The following is a 19,108-nucleotide window of genomic DNA, read 5'->3' as shown; positions in this document are numbered from 1 at the left end:
ATTGTGGGAAATTTCAAGTCCACTCCTTTTTCATCCACTAGACATTCAGACACTCTGAATGTCTAGTGTACCCACTATACAGTGCTCTAGATAGTGATTAGGGCAGACGTTCAGACACAACCAGAAAGACCATAGAACAGCTCAGTAACTCTGGAACAGCAGTGCAACCAAAAAGACACGAGATCAGAATCGTAAATCATATAGTCAGAAATCAGGGAGAGACGCTTCAGAATAACCTCTCAGGAATAACACTCTGGTGTCAAAGGGCTGGTATCAGACACTTCTTATCCTCCTGTTAATGAGCTCATGATGGAAAACACCAGGATGCACAATCAACCACGGCTCCATTCAGTGGATAAACAGACAAACAACAAACTAGAGAGACAGACTCCCAAACGTTTTCAGTACTGTAACATAAGTGTTTCTTCTGGAAAAATACCTGAAGGTAGAGGCGGGGCAACATGCCGCAGGTAGGTATAAATTCGCTCAGTGATGCGGAACCTGTCAGAGCATCAGTACACCTGCAGAATAGATACTCCTACAGTAACCTGTTCTACATCTGGTGAGTACAACTCCTTGTATTTAGCTTCACTTTTACTTCACTTTTACTTCACACTATTGTAGTACCTTCAATAAGCAATTAGGGTTTTTTCCTAATGTATTATGACTGAAATTCTTAAAGTGGGAAGAGCCATTCAGTTATTTTTTAAGTGATGGCAATTTTGAATTTCAAGACATTTGAAACAGTTTAGAATGGGGCATCTGCTGGAGAGCTAGTTGAACTACAATTGAAGGGTATCCTAATGTCCGCATCATTTCCCGGCTGAATTCGTTTCTTCCATAATATTAGTATTGATATTATTTAAATAAATAACAAAAAAACCCCGAATATCTTAGCTGTGAAATTGCGATATGAAAAACAACTCTTCTGATGCATAACAGCTATGCTATGCCGTGGTCCTGTCACTATGGCTCTAAGTTCTAATCCATCCTTGCTTCCAGGCTAGATATTAATTAATTTGGCAGACAGGTTAACACTAAGCTTCTCATTAAGCAGATTTTGAGTTTGAATTCGGCACAGTTCCTCTATTTCATATCTGTTTGTTTGTTTGCTAATTTGTGTAAATTCGGATACTTCTCGGCCGTTCGGCCTAATATTTGACTGTGCTGCACCCGCAACTATAGAAAATACATAAATAAATTATCCTTTAAATTGTTCCGATAGATTCAATGATTGAAACCAATGTGAAATGGTTGTAAAGATTAAAAATGATGTCTGAGAGCTTTTTGCTATCCTAGGCACAACAGTTTCTTCATATTTCATTCTTTTCCTTTTTCAGATAATGTGAGCTTGACAGGTTTTGCATCTTCATAGTGGCAGAAGGCTACAATCATCACAGATTTACAGACCATAGAAAGGGGCTGCTGATAGGGCTGTAGTGTAAGCTAATGGCAGGACCCTAACTTTAAACTGGCCTTGGGAATTGATTTAGGTTAGGTTTCTAAACTTCTTTGCCATTATAGAATCAAAGTCTGTCATCATATAGTAATTTAGGATAGTCTGTAATGTTTGCAGGGGTTTTGCTGTTAAAGAAAATTGTAACTAATATGTAAAAAGTCATTATTTTTTCTAGAGCTCTTCTGTGGATGTCGCTCTCGGCAATTGCATATGTGTCCTTTGCAATGACATGGTCATCACTTCATGTAAAGATTAATACTCGCCCTCATTGTCCCTGTTCACCAAACCAGATGAAGCTTTATGTTGCCTTCATGTTTTCTACTGATTTTTGGTATATTCATTTCTTTTTTTCACCTTTAGAGATCCAAACATGTCTGGGATCCTTTCACCTACTTCCAGCATCATGGAGGATGAAAATCCAGGTAAGATGGAGATTACAGCAACGCTTGGAATTACAGAGGAACTAACCTTATTTACATAACATCCAGTTGGGCTTAGGTCTATATCAGTACCCTGTACCTCCCACAATATGGCTCTGGAGAGTCAGACACCAGTTAATAGAGTCTCTCTGTGATCTGGTAGGTTTGGGGTATTTATTGGTTTCTTTGCCTCAGTTCTGAGTGGTCTACTACTGGGAACATTTGGCTGCAGGGGCAACCTGCACTAATATTACTGGAAACACAGCTAATAATGATCAACAATGGAAAATTGTGATTATGTCATGATACGTGGTTGGTTTGCTAGCCCAAGGATGCAGAACTCCACAGACACAGAGGCAGGATTAAAGTCCAATATTTATTAGTGACACACAGGGTTCTGCCCTGGAAGGCAGAGAACACAGAGCACAGGTTAAACTCAGGGACAGATAAACAAGCTCAAACTCACTGGTTCGCTGGTTCAGACAGACTGGGTTTAACAGGCACAGATAAGCAGATTCAGGCAGGCAAGGCAATGGCATGGAAGAGCATGGGAGAACATGGCAAAGCTTGGAAACGATCCAGCTCAGAGTGAAGCTATCAAACAGTTTATATAGGGAGAGGTTAATCAGCAGAGCTGATAGGAATCAGCTGAGCGCAGAGAACCAGCTCCCAGGAGAGGATCCATGGCGCCCTCTGGTGGGCAACCCTCTGGATCCCAACAGAAACAGAAGCCCACAGGAAGGGATACAAACAGAAACAGAAGCTACAGAATGGGATCCACACCGCCCTCTGGAGGGCAAACCTTGGATCCCAACAGTACCCCCCCCTCAAGGGCGGATACCAGACGCCCAAAAACAAAAAACCAGAAACCAAAACAACCCACCTAGGGCGAACAGAGGGGGAAACAGGCACGGGGGGCCAGGCACAAAAAACAACAGGGACCAAAACTCAAAACAACCCACCTAGGGTGGGCGAGGACAGAGAAAGTCTCAGGTGACCGGCCAAGGGGCCGGTAGCAGGGCTAAATCTCAGGTGGCCTGCCGTGGAACCGGCAGCAGGATTGAGTCTCTGGTGGTCGGCCGTGGGGCCGGGGACAAGGCAGAGTCTCAGGTGGCCGGCCGTGGGACCGGGGACAGAGCAGAGTCTCAGGTGGCCGGCCGTGTGACCGGCAGCAGGACAGAGTCTCAGGTGGCCGGCCGTATGGCCGGCGTCTCAAAAGCTGCAGGGGCCTTGGAGGAGGGCGCCTTCTCTGCTGCTGTAGGAAGCTCCGAGTTGGACGCCGTCTCTGCCTCTGCGGGGAGCAACGAGGAGAACACCGTCTCAGCTGCTGCGGGGAGCGTCGAGGAGGACGCCGTCTCTGCTTCTGCGGGGAGCAACGAGTAGGACACCGTCTCAGCTGCTGCGGGGAGCGTCGAGGTGAACGCCGACTCAGCTGCTGCGGGAAGCGTCGAGGAGGACGCCGTCTCAGCTTCAGCGACACAGCAACAGGCTCGGCAGCAACCGACGACTGTGGCTCAGGGGAAAGCGTCGACTGCAGCCCAGGAGGAGGCTCAGAGGAAAGCGTCGACTGCAGCTCAGGAGAAGGGCTCAGGGGAAAGCGTCGACTGCAGCTCAGGAGGAGGCTCAGGGGAAGCCGCCGACTGCAGCTCCACCCCTGGAGCAGGGGAGACCACCGACTGTGGCTCCACAGGAACCCAGGAGGCTGCAGATTGCGGCTCCGGATCAGGAACAGAAGAGGCCGCCCATTGCGGCTTCACATCAGGAACAGGGGAGCCCGCTGGTGGCGGCCCCCGGTCAGGAACAGAGGAGCCCGCCGATTGCGGCTCCCGGTCAGGAACAGGGGAGGCCGCCCATTGCGGCTCCCGGTCAGGAACAGAAGAAGCTGCCCATTGCGGCTTCACATCAGGAACAGGGGAGCCCGCTGGTTGCGGCCCCCGGTCAGGAACAGAGGAGCCCGCCGATTGCGGCTCCCGGTCAGGAACAGGGGAGGCCGCCCATTGCGGCTCCCGGTCAGGAACAGAAGAAGCCGCCCATTGCGGCTTCACATCAGGAACAGGGGAGCCCGCTGGTTGCGGCCCCCGGTCAGGAACAGAGGAGCCCGCCGATTGCGGCTCCCGGTCAGGAACAGGGGAGGCCGCCCATTGCGGCTCCCGGTCAGGAACAGAAGAAGCCGCCCATTGCGGCTCCGCCTCCTCCGGAACCACCGATTGTGGTTCCGGAGGAGGCGGCGAACAGCGCATAGAACGCCAAAGGGTCTCCAGATTACCCATATACTCCCGATTCCAGCGATCCCGCTCCTCATCACGTTGGCGACACCACATTTCCCATTGGCGATCCAACTCCTCTTTACGTCGGCGCCGCTCCATCTCCCGTTTCCGGATCACCTCCTCCCACCGGACCGATGCTGGCGGGGGAATCCGAGCAGGCTTAGGAGTCTCTAGACGGCTCGGGGCTAACTCAGGGGCTAACTCAGGGGCAAAGGCAGCCACCAGCTCATCATAGTGACGGCGAAGCGCCTCCCACCCGGGAGGTAGCGGACGGCGCTGGGCGGGCCTCTCCAGGTGAGCGTGCTGGGAGTCTGCTGGGCTAGTCTGTTGGCCGGATCGTTCTGTCATGATACGTGGTTGGTTTGCTAGCCCAAGGATGCAGAACTCCACAGACACAGAGGCAGGATTAAAGTCCAATATTTATTAGTGACACACAGGGTTCTGCCCTGGAAGGCAGAGAACACAGAGCACAGGTTAAACTCAGGGACAGATAAACAAGCTCAAACTCACTGGTTCGCTGGTTCAGACAGACTGGGTTTAACAGGCACAGATAAGCAGATTCAGGCAGGCAAGGCAATGGCATGGAAGAGCATGGGAGAACATGGCAAAGCTTGGAAACGATCCAGCTCAGAGTGAAGCTATCAAACAGTTTATATAGGGAGAGGTTAATCAGCAGAGCTGATAGGAATCAGCTGAGCGCAGAGAACCAGCTCCCAGGAGAGGATCCATGGCGCCCTCTGGTGGGCAACCCTCTGGATCCCAACAGAAACAGAAGCCCACAGGAAGGGATACAAACAGAAACAGAAGCTACAGAATGGGATCCACACCGCCCTCTGGAGGGCAAACCTTGGATCCCAACAGATTAAGCAAGAAAAAAACTGTTGACCAGTGTTATTCTCTTGTATTATCATATAATCCACATTGTTTGTGAATTTTTAGGAGATGGGATTATGCAGGAGCAAATCCTGAACACTTTGGATGAATTAAACGAGGAAGAGTTTGAAAGATATAAGTGGTTCCTGCAGCGACCTGAGAACCTTTCTGGGCTTCCAACACTCAAGAAGAAAAACCTGGAAAAAGCAAAAACCTTTGAGATTGTAGACTTGATGGTGCAGACCTACAACCTTAGTAGGTGCCTGGATGTGACCTGCCAGATTCTAAAGAAAATTAACAGGAACCACCTGTACCCAAGATTACTCAAATTTAAGAAGCCAGAGATTAAAGTTGATCAGATAATCTGCAACACTGGAGTGAAGATTCAGGAGATCAAAGAGTCAGTGAAGATCAGTAAAAATGCTGCAGACAGAGAGAAAGCAGAAGGTGTTGAGGTCTTCACTGCTCTGAAGGAGTCTGCTGAGAGAGGCCTGAAGGAGCTCATCAAGGAGATCGAAGACAAACAGAAAACTGCAGAGAAACAGGCTGAAGACTGGATCAAATATCTGAAATATGAACTCAATGAGCTAATGATAAAGAAATCTCAATTAAACCAGCTCTCCCAGTCTGAAGACCACCTCCTCCAAAGCTTCTCCTTCTTGAAAGCTGCTCCACCCACCAAGAACTGGACAGAGGTCAGAGTCCGTCCACCATCATATGAGGGGACTGTGGTGAGAGCTGTGGCTCAGGTGAAGGAGAAGGTCAGAGAGAAGATGGAAAAAATGATGAAGGCTGAGATGAAGAGGGTCCAGCAGTCTGCAGTGGATGTGACTCTGGATCCTGATACAGCTCATCCTAGACTCATCCTGTCTGTTGATGGAAAACAGGTGAATGTTGGAGAGGTAGAGTATCATCTACCTGACAATCCAAAGAGATTTTCTGAGTCTCTGTCTGTTTTAGGAAGTCAGAGTTTCTCTTCAGGCAGATTTTACTTTGAGGTTCAGGTTAAAGGAACGACTGGCTGGGTTTTAGGAGTGGCCAGTGAGTCCATCAACAGGAAGGGAATCATCCCACTTTGTCCCAAAAATGGTTACTGGACAATCAGGTTGAAAAAACGAAATAACTACAAAGCTTGTGCTGTTCCTCCAGTCCGTCTCCATCTCCATCCTGGTCCTGAGAAGGTGGGGGTGTTTGTGGATTATGAGGAGGGTCTGGTCTCCTTCTATGATGTAGATGCTGCAGCTCTGATCTACTCCTTTACTGGCTGCTGCTTCACTGACAAACTCTACCCATTCTTCAGTCCCTATGATAAAGTCAGAGGTAAAAACTCTGCTCCTCTGATCATCTGTCCTGTTCGTCTGGCTGAATGTTCCTCCTATAGTTCTGATGAGGATGAATTGAATCTGTTGGTGGAAAACCTCCAAACTTAGTGAGTCTGGAGGTGAAGTCCTGCTGGTGGAGAGGTGAGCTTGGAAACATCATCAGCAGGAAGTTAGCTGTTCATTTGGACCTCATGTCTGCTTGTATGGTTTTTGAAAGGACTGAAGGTCTTTGGACTGGTCTCTTCTGATCTGGTTTTGCTGTGCTTTGATAAATGCTGGTTTCATCAATGGAGACGATTATCTCCCTTTGAAGGCAACTAGCACAAACCAAATTATGTTATTGTTGTTGAATTCAAACATAATTGTTTTCTTTTAAAATGTATAAAAAATGTTTTAACATCAAATTTCGAGTGGTACCTTTTATTGATATTAACCTTATTAACATAACCTTATTTGGCTTTGTTTCTAACAATAAATAAAGATTGAAAGCTTGATTATCTAAAGTGTTTCTCTTTAATCTCCTCCTGAACTCTCTTGTATCTTTTTACTCTTGAAAGAAAGTTTTTTTTTTTTTTATCTAAGACTCAGTTAACATTATTTAGTATTTCAATCTGAAAAACTCACACAAAGAGAAAAGACAATTTGAGAAATTTATTGATACAATTACTTTGTCGTTGGTGCTCAGACCTCGGCAGAAAACATAGCGCTTAATTTTGATAGATATGCATGAACAGGAGTAAAGAACAGGGCTGTTTCCCCCCCAGACCTGAAACTGGTGGTGGAGTGGAGATAGATGGAGTTGGTCAGTCTGTAGACTGCTGGTTGGAGAGACGGTCTGCTGAGCTTTATGGGGAGATCCAGTGGACTGCATGAGCTGATACTAGAGCTTCACTCAGGGACCTGGAAGATGGAAGTCCAGCTGGATAACACAGGTTGAGAGAACCTGTCCATGATGAGCAAGCATGAAGCGACAGTGGAGAGGAAAAACTCCCCGTTGGGAAGAAACCTCTGGCAGAACCAGGCTCAACATGGCGGTCTTCTGCCGGACAGGTTAAGATGAGACGGGGAACGCAGTAAGAGTCCAGGAGGAATGACGCTCTGAAGCTTTTGCTATGAAGGTGAAGGAGGTGCTGGAGGTGGGTTGAAACAGTGTCATCTGAATGAAGTCTTTTTTTTCAGAAGTTTATATCAAACCTGCACACATTATCCAATACATATAATGACAAACAATACATTTGCATGGCTTGAAAAGGGGATGGAAGAAGCAAAAGTTTATACATGTCCAATCCCCTCCCGCTCATCCCAAGGACACTCCTGCAAATGACAAGACAAAGACAAGACAAACAACCCATCCACACTCATGCATACAAGACAACACACTGGCTCAACACTCCCCGTCCCTGCAACCCCCTCCCTACATCACCCCACCCTCATAGAACATCACTCACTCTCTTCCAGGTATTTTCTCAGGACATCCCGCTTAAATATTTTTTAAACGGTTTATATTTTCACAACACTTGTGTTCCTCCTGTCATGATGGGTTCTCTAATGGAGACCCAATTATGCAGAACACCACTGACGGACACAAGGATGAAAAGTTTGACAAGTTTATTAAGCACAACACAGAGATAGTACTGATGACTGGTTCGGGCCTGGGTTCTGGTTTCACCAGAGTCTGCGTGAGAGACAGAGCAGTTATGGACTGCAGACAGGATTTGATTTCCAAGTGAGTTCTGATAGTACCTTGAGGGTTCTTGAGGTTCTCTTTGGGAGAGTCACTGTTGGTTCTGGAGAAGAGTTTATCAGCAGAGTCCATTTGCTGCTTCAGCGTCTCACGTCTAGCTTGAACAGACCTTGGCTTGGTTTTCCCAGCTCTAGTCCAGAGCTGCTTGGAGGTTCTCAGAGAATCTTCAGGGTTTGGCTCAGAGGGTCGGCTCGGCAGGTTAGCTCTTCCTGAGCTTTCACAGAGGAGACACGGGTTTCCTGGAAACACAGAGAAAGTGATTAGAATCCAACCTGGATTCAAAGTCATAGAGATAACACAGAGATCTAGGCTTTAGCGCTGACCAACTGGAACAACACTGCGGCGTTGAGGCAAGGTCTGAAGACAGCTTATATAGTGGATCCTCTGATGATCTAGATGAGCTGCAGCTGTGCAGGAGGCTCCCTCAGAGGATCCACGGCGGACTCTGCTGGAGATAGATGGAATTTTCTCCAGCTCCCAACACCTCCGCTAAATTATTCCAGAGGGCGACACCACGACTTGAGATGCACGTTGATTTCAAGGTAGTTCCTACTTTTGGTTGGTATAATCGATTTTCGCCTCCTAGATTATAAATGCGAAGTGCCTCCCGCTCCTGAAAGAGTTTTAAGACATTTTCTGGAAGAGAGCCAATTGACCCTCTGAACATTATTTGCGCAGCTCTTAAGTTTACAAGATCAAACAATTTTAAATTGGAGTATTGTAGAAACAATAAATTTGTGGGATGTAAATAATTTCCTTTATGAACGATTCGAATGGCTCTTCTTTGCAGTGTAACCAGGGGCTGAAGATTGGTCTTAAAATTGTTTTCCCAAACTTCAGAATCAGGCTCAGTCAAAGCACACATTGAAAAGTTGGAGGATTTAATCTCAGCGCTCCTCTTTCCCAATGGTAGCTGAGACCCGATCATCAGAGTTCATTCTCTAATCACACCAATACTGACCATCAGCCATCAGCTGCTCATCTAACACATGGACTTTATTTGGATTAAGAAACTAATATCAAACACTCGGATACTAAAAATGTTAATCTTACATTAAAATACAACACATTACAACACATTCCCTTCTCATTCATGTTGTATAATTAAATAATCAAGAAGCCAAAGCTGATGTCAGATATCTTCAGGTGGGCGTCTTCATCTTTCTGTTGATGTTGGTCCCTTATACAGGCGACATTTTTAATGTTATCTGCTGAACAGCTGGTCCTCAACACATCAGGTGGACTACTGATGTGTTAATTAACCAATCAGAGGGGATTATTCTGCCCCTTTATTCTGATTGTTGAAGCTTTTCCTGGTTCCTTCCAGATGAGCTCCGATGAGCTCTGATCACTTTCTTTTATTGACTCTCAGCCACACCTCCTCCTGCTGAAGGATGGAAGGATGGCTGAGATGGTCCTGCATTAGGGTCTCCAGGCACCTTGGTCCCTCTGTAAAGCCTTCTCTGACTAAGGGGAAAAAATGTCTTGTAGGTCATTTTAATGTGTCACCTGTCAGTCCCAGTCTGGCCAGAGGTCAGAGGTCTGGCCCGTTCTGTGGTCCAGGAACGGGTCGACCCGTCATGAGCTCATGGGGAGGAAAACTGGGAGTCAAAGTTACCAACATGCTGAATTAAAGGAGCTGAGGGAAGGAAAGATCAGATGTTATCTTACCCTTTCACAAACAATAGTAGATCAAAATAAGTTCATGTAGCTTAAAGAACTTTAGATTCAAATTTTAACTTTGTCACAAATTATTGAATTATTCCATAATTTCAAACTTACCCAGTAAATGTACTTCCTTAGTGTTCGGTACCCTTATCACTTCTGCACCTGCAGAAATCCAAACAAACTTCTCCTCAGCAGAGGAGGGAGGGAGGACCTGCAGCGCTGTAAACAAGGGGAGACGCTGCAGCAGAGCCTTCTCTGCTGCTTCCACCAGAGATGATGTGTGTGGAAGAAGAAAAATGGGCTTTCTATCTGATTTTAAGAACGATGTTTCCAAGGCGAAGCAAAATCAAAGAACCAGAAACAAGAGTTTCATGAGGTGAAGAAACACCAAACCAGGGGTGCAAGAAGCTGAACCATCAACAAACATCAACAACGCTGGTTGATGAGGCCATCTTATTCCCATATTATTCACTTTACTGGTTTAGTCATAATTTAGTATTTTATTTAGGTTTTTTATTTATTCTGCTCTCAATTATCAACCCAAATTCCACAGATTCCTGGAACCCTTAGCCCGCCCATCTTTACCTCCTGTAACTGGGTCAACGGTAAAATGGCAGCTTTTCAGTCTATTTATCTGCAGGTACTTTAACTCCAGTCAATAAGCAGCGAACCAGTTACTATTCTGCTGGAAGCCAACCTGGGATAATAGGGAGATCTCTCTGAAGACCTCGTCACCTTCTGACCTGACAATCAGAACATCTTATGGCGCATTCTGCTGCCGTCCCTAAACTTTAAAGCCCCCCCCCCTCTACCTAAAGCCTGTGGGGGGGGGTCTTTTGGGTTCTCAGGTGAAAACTCCTAATCTTCTTTTATGTCCCAGTCCCAGTAGAAAGCATTATCAACCGTTTATAACTTTATATCAGCTGCTATTTCAGTCCTAATTTTAAAAGTTAGGATGTTTTTTTGTTTTTTATCATCCTACATTTAAATCCATTAAGCAGGTTTTAGATTTCATTCTCTTTTAAACATAATTGTTTTGAATGTTCCAAAAATTATTATTAATATCATTTCACTCTCTCAGAAAAATATGCCCACTTTGATTCAAATCCTCAGGAATGAATTATCTATTTTTGCAAATCTATAATTTTAGTTAATATACTCATAGCTTTCATATATTTTAGTTGCATTTTCCAAACTACATCCCATATATACGGAAGAGGATTAGGGCCACTGAAAAAAAAATGTTAACTGATTTTTTTTTATTTTATTTCAGTATAGTATGGGAAAAAAGTCAGAATTCTGGCTTTTTTCTCAGAATTCTGACTTTTTTTCTCAGATTTCTGACTTTTTTATTGTCAAAATTTAGTCAGAATTCTGAGATTAAAGTCAGAATTCTGAGAAAAAAGTCAGAATTCTGACTTTAATCTCAGAATTCTGTTAAACTGAAATAAAATTTAAAAATCAGTTAACATATATTTGGTAAACTGTCAGGTTTATTTATTTTAAACACGTGATGAAAATCGCTGATTTCATTGTTCATATGTTTTAATGATATACATGTGTGTTAATATTTTTGGAGGAAAGGAAAACAAAATTATCTTAGTTTTTCATTTATTAAAATCTTATTCAGATTAAAGTGACACATAACTTTCAATTTTTTCCTATCGGATTATATTATTCATTCTTTTTCCTCTATAAGGTGCTATTTTGTTTACATTTTCATAAGTCAGAGCAACCATCACCTTTTCTGTCTTGGTCAGAACCTCAGACATTCATGGCACAGGGACAAAGCAACATACCACAAAATCATGAAGAGATGAAGCTAATCTCTCTGTGTGGCTGCTGTGGAAATAGAGAATTTGGTTTGTGACTAAAACCTGTGCACATTTCACAGCTACTGTGTCAGACCATGTTTGGACCCTTTTCTCTCTCTGGATTTGCCTCAGTTTTCATCTCCAGGTCCGTCCATAACATTATGGAACATGGTGACAGCAGGAAATGAACAAAACTTGAGTAAAAGTACAGATACTTGTGTTAAAAAAATACTCTGGTAAAAGTGGAAATACTGATTAAACTTCTTTACTCAAGTAAAAGTAACAAAGTACAGGCTTGTAAATTTACTTAAAGTATAAAAGTAAAAGTAGAAACCACTTTTTTCATGCCGTTGCCTACATTTCAAATGGATGTCTGCCAATAGGACTAGATCTCCGTTGTGTTCATTTTCAATCATCTCGTCGTCCATGCTACTATGCTAACGCCACCGCCACCAAGCTGCAATGATTTGCCGCCAATGAATACCGCCCAATCTGTCGATTCATCTTGTAGTGGTGCGTCAAATGCAACGTAGATTCCCATCCAATTAGATTGAATTTGGTATTGATGACGTGAAAAATAATAACGGTAACTCCATTGAAATGATTCAAAACTAAAGTAATGAGCCAATTTTTTTAAAATGTAAGGAGAAGAAAGTACAGATATTTGTGTAAAAATGTAAGGAGTAGAAGTAAAAAGTCGCAATAAAAATAAGTAGTAAAGTAAAAATATCAGAAAAATCTACTTGAGTACAGTGACAAAGTATTTGTACTTCGTTACTTCCCATCTCTGCTCATCACCATCCACTTCCAGAAAGACATGGCTGCTAACCTATATTTTATCTCCTCCTGCAAAGGTCCCTACCTTAGATATCAATAGTAAATAGTAGGGGGAAAGGAGTTTTAAAAGTCTCTGGGGATTGTTTTAAGGCTTTAAATTTTAAGTGGGTCCCCGTCCATAAGGTTTTAAGGCCATTGTCTATGTGGTTGACTGTAACTGCGGCTTTAAGGTCTGCGGTGCCTGTCGTGTCAGCAACCACTGGACCTGGTGGTTGACAACGGCAGTAATTGATGTTGTCAAGCCAAAGGAGTCCTACAATGTAGCTTGAAACCATCAGTGAGTGTGTGATTGGGTGACTGTCTTCATAGATGTGATTTTAAGTGCTTCAATCAAGTCTCCTGACTTGATAAGAGCCATACAGACAAAAGGCATTTGTCATTTATGGGCAGAATTTCTAGGTGTAGCCTCGGCACGGACGGGTCTGGTTCAGGGACCATCTGATTTCATTCCTGCTTTTTGAAGATGACGTGGTCCTGCTGGCTACTTCCTGCCAAGACCAACCTTTTGCCCTTTGCCTCGAGGCGCCTGTCTCTGAGGTGGCACGTCCCACTGGGAGGAGGCCTGAAGGATGACCCAGGACAAGCTTTAGGGATTGTGTCTCTCTGCTGGCCCTCAGAACACCTCAGGAAAGGGAAGTCTGGGAGTCCCTGCTGAGACTGCTGCCCCAGCGACCCAGTCCCAGATGAAATGTAGATAAGGAGTCACTATAACTGTAGCTGTAGTTAAAATGATTATTGCTTATAATATGATTATTAGCTGTAGTTAAAATGATCTAAAATACCAAATAGATTGTGAGCATGCCCGTCAAAAGCCCTTTCTCTTGTCAGTTAGTCGTGAAGACTAAATCACACATCAAATATGACAGTTCAAAGGAGTTTGAAATCAGATTTTTTTGTATTATTTCATTCATATATCTTCTTTGAATTGTTTTTAAAATTCTTTTTCACAGACATTCTATATGTTAGTAATTATGGTCTAAAGTTATGTCCGTCAATATACCTGAAATGCTGTTAATAAAATATTTACTTAATAAAATACTATTAAATAAACATTAAATGACATTCTAAGATAACAAGACTTTCTCTCCAGAGTAAAAAGATACATAGGGGTTCAGGCGGATATTAAAGAGAAACACTTCATATAATCAAGCTTTCAATCTTTATTTTAAGTTACAAACACAAATAATGAATAAAGCTTTGTTGATAAGGGGAATATTTTTAATGCCATGATTGACAACAGGAAAAAGGAGCATTACAGCCTGTATTTTATATATAGTTTGTATATATGCCAGTAACACAGTACAATGTACAAGACTTTAAAATGGATGTTAAAACATTTTTCATACATTTTAAAAGACAACAATGATGTTTGAATTCAGCAACAATAACATAGTTTGGTTTTTGTTAGATGCCTTCATGCAGCTTTCATCAATTCTGTTGCTTTTAAATCTCCTTTAGTTTGTTGTTTTTTGGGATCTTTGTCTGCAGGTGAAGATCAAAGGGAGTTATATGTTTCTATGATTAGTAGAACCAGAATTTATTTTTTTTTTATTAATTTATCAAAGCCCAGCAAAACCAGACCAGGAGAGACCAGGAGAGACCACTCTAAACACTTTTAGTCCTTTTAAAAACTACGGAAGAAGAGATATAAAGATAAACTGAACCATTAACTTCCTGCTGAGGATGTTTCCAAGCTCACCTCTCCACCAGCAGGACTTCACCTCCAGACACTCTGAGGTTGGAGGTTCTTCACGAAAAGATTAATTCTTCATCAGAGGAACAATCAGAGGAACAATCAGCCTGATTAACAGGACAGATGATCAGAGGAGCAGAGTTTTCACCTCCAACATTATCATAGTGGCTGAAGTATGGGTAGAGTTTCTCAGTGAAGCAGCAGCCAGTAAAGGAGTAGATAAGACCATCTACATCATAGAAGGAGACCTGACCCTCCTCATAATCCACAAACACCCCCACCTTCTCAGGACCAGGATGGAGATGCAGACGGACTGGAGGATCAGCACAAGCTTTGTAGTTATTTCTGTTTTTCAACCTGACAGTCCAGTAACCATTTTTGGGACTCAGTTTGATCTCTCCCTTCCTGTCGATGGACTCACTGGCCACTCCTAAAACCCAGCCAGTCTTTCCTTTAACCTGAACCTCAAAGTAAAATCTGCCTGAAGAGAAACTCTGACGTCCTAAAACAGCCAGAGACTCAGAAAATCTCTTTGGATTTCCGGGTAGATGATACTCTACCTCTCCAACATTCACCTGTTTTCCATCAACAGACAGGATGAGGTAAGGATGAGCTGTATCAGGATCCAGACTGACATCCACTGCAAACTTCTGGACCCTCTTCATCTCAGCATCCATAATTTCTTGAATACTCTTTCTGAGTTTATTCTCCAGCTGAGCCACAGCTCTCACCACAGTCCCCTTATATGTTGGTGGACGGACTCTGACCTCGGTCAAGTCCTTGGTGGGCGGAGCAGCTTTCAGGGAGGGGAAGCTTTGGAGGAGGTTGGATGGGGAGAACAGGTTTGTCCCAGATAGCTCATGGATTTCCTGTTGCAGATATTTGATCCAGTCTTTAGTCTTTTTCTCCTCAGTTTTCTGTTTGTCTTCGATCTCCTTGATGAGCTCCTTCAGGCCTCTCTCAGCAGACTCCTTCAGAGCAGTGAAGACCTCAACACCTTCTGCTTTCTCTCTGTCTGCAGCATCTTTACTGATCTTCACCGACTCTTTAATCTCCCGAATCTGCACGCCTGTGTCGTGGATCATCTGATCAACTTCAGCCTCTATCCTCTTTAGCTCCTCCTTCTGAGCATCTATTAATTTCTGCCGCAGGTCCTTTCTCTTAATTTTCTTTAGAATCTGGTAGGTCACTTCCAGGCATCGATTATGGGTATAGGTCTGCAACATCAGGTCTGCAACGTCAATTGATTTGACTTTTTCCAGGTTTTTCTTCCCAATTGTTTTGGCTTTTTCCAGGTTTGTCTTCTCAATTGTTTTGGCTTTTTCCAGGTTTGTCTTCTTAATTGTTTTGCGTTTTTTCAGGTTTTTCCACTTGAGTGTTGGAAGCCTACGTATGTCCGTTGGCTGCTGTAGGATCGACTTGAATCTTTTCAACTCTTTCTTATTTAATTCATCCAAAGTGTTCAGGATTTGCTCTGGCATAATTTCAGCTCCTATAAAAACCACAAACAATCTGGGTTATATGATAATACAAGAGAATAACACTGGTCAACAGTTTTTTCTTGCTTAATCACAATTTTCCATTGTTGATCATTATTAGCTCTGTTTCCATTAATGCAGGTTGCCCCTGCAGCCAAATGTTCCCAGTAGTAGACCACTCAGAAATGAGGGAAATAAACCAATAAATACCCCAAACCTACCAGATCAGTACAGAGAGACTCTATTAACTGGTGTCTGACTCTCCAGAGCCATATTGTGGGAGGTACAGGGTACTGATATAGACCTAAGCCCAACTGGATGTTATGTAAATAAGGTTAGTTCCTCTGTAATTCTAAGCGTTGCTGTAATCTCCATCTTACCTGGATTTTCATCCTCCATGATGCTGGAAGTAGGTGAAAGGATCCCAGACATGTTTGGATCTCTAAGGGTGAAAAAAAGAAATGAATATACCAAAAATCAGTAGAAAACATGAAGGCAACATAAAGCCTCATCTGGTTTGGTGAACAGGGACAATGAGGGCGAGTATAGACTTTGGTTCTATAATGCCAAAGAGTCTAGAAACATATACTAAATCGATTCCCAAGGCCAGTTTACACTTATACAATTCCTAATCTGCTGCACCCCTACTACCAATGCTTTCAAGATCACTTTATCCAAACAAACAAAACAAGAGAAATAGAAGTGTGAAAATTATCAAAGGCATTTGATACCAATGATTTTTAAATTCTATTTGGAAAATTGGAGCATTATGTTGTGAGAGAGCTGCATTCAGGTGGTTCAGAAGTTACATTTATGAAAGGGAGCAATAACTACAAAAAATAACGTAAATCTCTAAGCAAAATAATTACGTGGAGTTCCAAAGGGCTTCATTTTGAGACCACTTCTCTTTATAGTATATATAAATGACTTTGTAAAATTAACAACTCTCCTCCACAAAGTAATCTTTGCAGATCACACCAATCTATTTCTGTCTTAAAAATCTTAACAACCTCTAATCTATTGAAAATGTTGAATTACTCAAAGTTGACAATTGGTTTAAAAGTAATAAATTATCCATAAATGGAAATAAAACAAACTATATTACATTTCGTTCAAAAATAAATCCTGAAAAAACAGAAAAGATAAACAATGATATAACTGGTAAAGCAACTCAGAGAGTCGAGACCACCAAATTATTTGCAGTATTTTTATTTTGAAAAACACATTGAATAAATTATCTAAATATTTCACTCTATTTTTTTAAGATGAGACACTTTCTTCCTTCTGAAATTCTCCTAACTATGTATCTATCTGTATTTAAACCACATAGAAATGATTGCAATATCTTATGGTATAACACATAACCTAGTTATCTTGAAAAGCTGGAAATTCTTCAGAGAAAGGATACAAGTTTTATATTATGGGCGAATTATAACACCCCCTCAGATCCCCTTTTATGGGTTCAAGCTTCTGCAGCTCACTGAAGCAACAAATTTCATAATCCTTGTATTGTGTAGAAAGAGGTACATAAATGATGCTCATTCCAGTGGCCACTCCTTCTCATAGACATTAGACGAGAAGGAAACCTTTAATAAGAGGAAAACGCCGTCATCTAAGTGTACCAGCTTCAGTGAAGCATGTAGAGGCCCGGAGATCTGGAATGAGATTGATAGTTCTATAAAAGAATCACACTCTTTATTCATAGAAAAAATTTTAGGAGGCGTGCTTTGGTAGCGCAGTGGTTGGTGCATACAACCCATATACAGAGGCCTTAGTCCTCGCCGTGGCCGAGCTGGAATTCATATCCAGCCTCTGGTCCTTTCAGCCTACTGTACATAAAAAATTAGCCACTAGTGCTGCAAAAAATATAACATATTTTAAGCAAAATGTATTGATATGCTTTTCTTAAAAACCCAGACTTTGGTAGCATGTTGGTCTGCATGAATGCATAAAATATCTTAAATAAAATCTAAACCTGAATTGGATGTTAGAATATGTACAGACTGGATGTACAGACTTAATCTCTAGTGTGATCCTGTTTGGTGGGATGCAGGTTGTGGCTGGTTGAGGGTGGGTTTTTGTTTTCTGTTCTGTTTGTTGCTTTATTTTTTGTTTGTTGTTGTGTTTATTGTAATTTCTGCTTTCTTCATGATTCTGCTACTGACGTTTCTGCATTTGGTTGTTTGTTGTTTCTTTAACTGTGGGTCCCTGTCCATAAGCATTGCGCTTCTGGGACCTCAATATCAACCAAAATGATGATTTAAACTGTTAAGTTTTGTAAATAAATAAACAGAAAAGTGAGAATATAAAGAAACTGTTGTGCCTTGGGTGGCAAAAAGGCAGCAAATGGCTCTGCTCCCAGACATCGTTTTTAATATTTAGTGTTTTCACAAACTTCTTATTCCTTGTAAGTGAGAAAGCTGCTAAGACTAAAGCTGCAACCAATTTTTCTGCTAGTTTAAGTCTCTAAGAGACGAAAACGATCTTTCTGTCTCCCAGGTCAACAATGAAAATGTTCAACTTAGAAAAACAAACCTCTTTAAAGATCTTCCAGAGCTTTTAGAGCAGAGAGAAAATAGTTAAAGGCAAATATTCCTGATGTGATTCTGTTCTGACAATGAAAAGATGAAAACTTGAAGCAGTAGAGAGAACAAAACACATTTAAACATGATTCCTTCAAGATTAACAGTATTAAAAGAAAAAATCATTTCAATGTGTCACTTTATGTCCAGGATTAGTCCCACATGTTGTATTTAAAAGTGGCTGTGGAGAATGGATGGAGAGATGATCGACTATTTTTCAAAAAACTAAATAACTGAATGACTCATTCAATGTTAAGAATGTCAGTCTAATTACTCATTACATTACCATATAATAATAACTTCCAGGATCATATTACTTTGTTCGGTTCTGTGGTAATGCTAAATATGAGGAGTTGTACTCACCAGAGATAAAACAGTTTGCTGTAAGAATTGATCTATTCTGCAGCTGTGCTGATGCTCTGACAGGTTCCTCATCACTGAGCAAATTTATACCTACCTGCAGCATGTTGCCCCGCCTCTACCCTCAGGTGGGAAATTGTTTTAATGTGTTTATAGCACAGAGACAGAAGTGAAAAGAATCTGATCATCAGATCTGCTCACCCTGCCTAGCAGAGGCTGTCTACATGGAGTTAGTGTGACCTGGAAAAAAATTGGATAGAAGATTAAAAAGTCGTACAGAAACATTATGCTCAAGCCTTTAAACTGAAATATTATACTATAGATTTGGGTGCAAAGATTAGAGAATATTATGGTGCTGTAAAGTCTTTTACCTTTTAGATCTGCTGGTGTGGGGGAGGGGTGTTTACTAGCGTACCTGAGCTGGGAAAAACTCAAAACATTTCAGAATCATTTTGGGAAAATACAGATGTGCAAAATTAAAGTAGCTTCTCACTGGGCATTAGTTTAGTTTATTTAACAGGGACAGTGTGCAAAATATGTCAATGTTAAAAGAAGAGATGTGTTGTACCAGAGTTAACTATTGCTAGCTTCC

General features: G+C 42.3%; 2 protein-coding genes across 2 annotated transcripts; one reads left to right on the top strand and one right to left on the bottom strand.

Moving 5' to 3' along the window:
- Positions 1-480: 480 nt before the first annotated feature.
- On the top strand, positions 481-6,760 carry LOC119775659 (pyrin-like). Its single transcript, XM_038273714.1, has 3 exons — positions 481-562; positions 1,820-1,881; positions 5,085-6,760. Exons 2-3 carry the CDS (start codon positions 1,830-1,832, stop codon positions 6,446-6,448), a joined length of 1,416 nt encoding a protein of 471 aa, XP_038129642.1. The 5' UTR covers positions 481-562; positions 1,820-1,829; the 3' UTR covers positions 6,449-6,760.
- Positions 6,761-13,963: 7,203 nt separating this feature from the next.
- LOC119775665 (E3 ubiquitin-protein ligase TRIM21-like) lies at positions 13,964-18,570 on the bottom strand. The gene is made up of 3 exons (XM_038273723.1): positions 18,520-18,570; positions 15,955-16,016; positions 13,964-15,588 (listed from the first exon to the last, which is right to left on the bottom strand). Exons 2-3 carry the CDS (start codon positions 16,004-16,006, stop codon positions 14,153-14,155), a joined length of 1,488 nt encoding a protein of 495 aa, XP_038129651.1. The 5' UTR covers positions 16,007-16,016; positions 18,520-18,570; the 3' UTR covers positions 13,964-14,152.
- Positions 18,571-19,108: the final 538 nt, after the last annotated feature.

This window comes from Cyprinodon tularosa, unplaced genomic scaffold (genome assembly GCF_016077235.1).
Source record: "Cyprinodon tularosa strain WSP-4 unplaced genomic scaffold, ASM1607723v1 ctg889, whole genome shotgun sequence".
Lineage (NCBI taxonomy): Eukaryota > Metazoa > Chordata > Actinopteri > Cyprinodontiformes > Cyprinodontidae > Cyprinodon > Cyprinodon tularosa.
Note: the sequence above shows the minus strand (reverse complement) of the source record. Positions and strands in the feature narration are given on the sequence as shown.

Excerpts from the sequence above, each read along its gene's own strand:
- LOC119775659 (XM_038273714.1), top strand. The coding sequence starts at position 1,830 with ATGTCTGGGATCCTTTCACCTACTTCCAGCATCATGGAGGATGAAAAT. Across the intron at positions 1,882-5,084 it reads CATGGAGGATGAAAATCCAG|GAGATGGGATTATGCAGGAG; the intron begins GTAAGATGGAGA and ends GTGAATTTTTAG.
- LOC119775665 (XM_038273723.1), bottom strand. The coding sequence starts at position 16,006 with ATGTCTGGGATCCTTTCACCTACTTCCAGCATCATGGAGGATGAAAAT. Across the intron at positions 15,589-15,954 it reads CATGGAGGATGAAAATCCAG|GAGCTGAAATTATGCCAGAG; the intron begins GTAAGATGGAGA and ends TGGTTTTTATAG.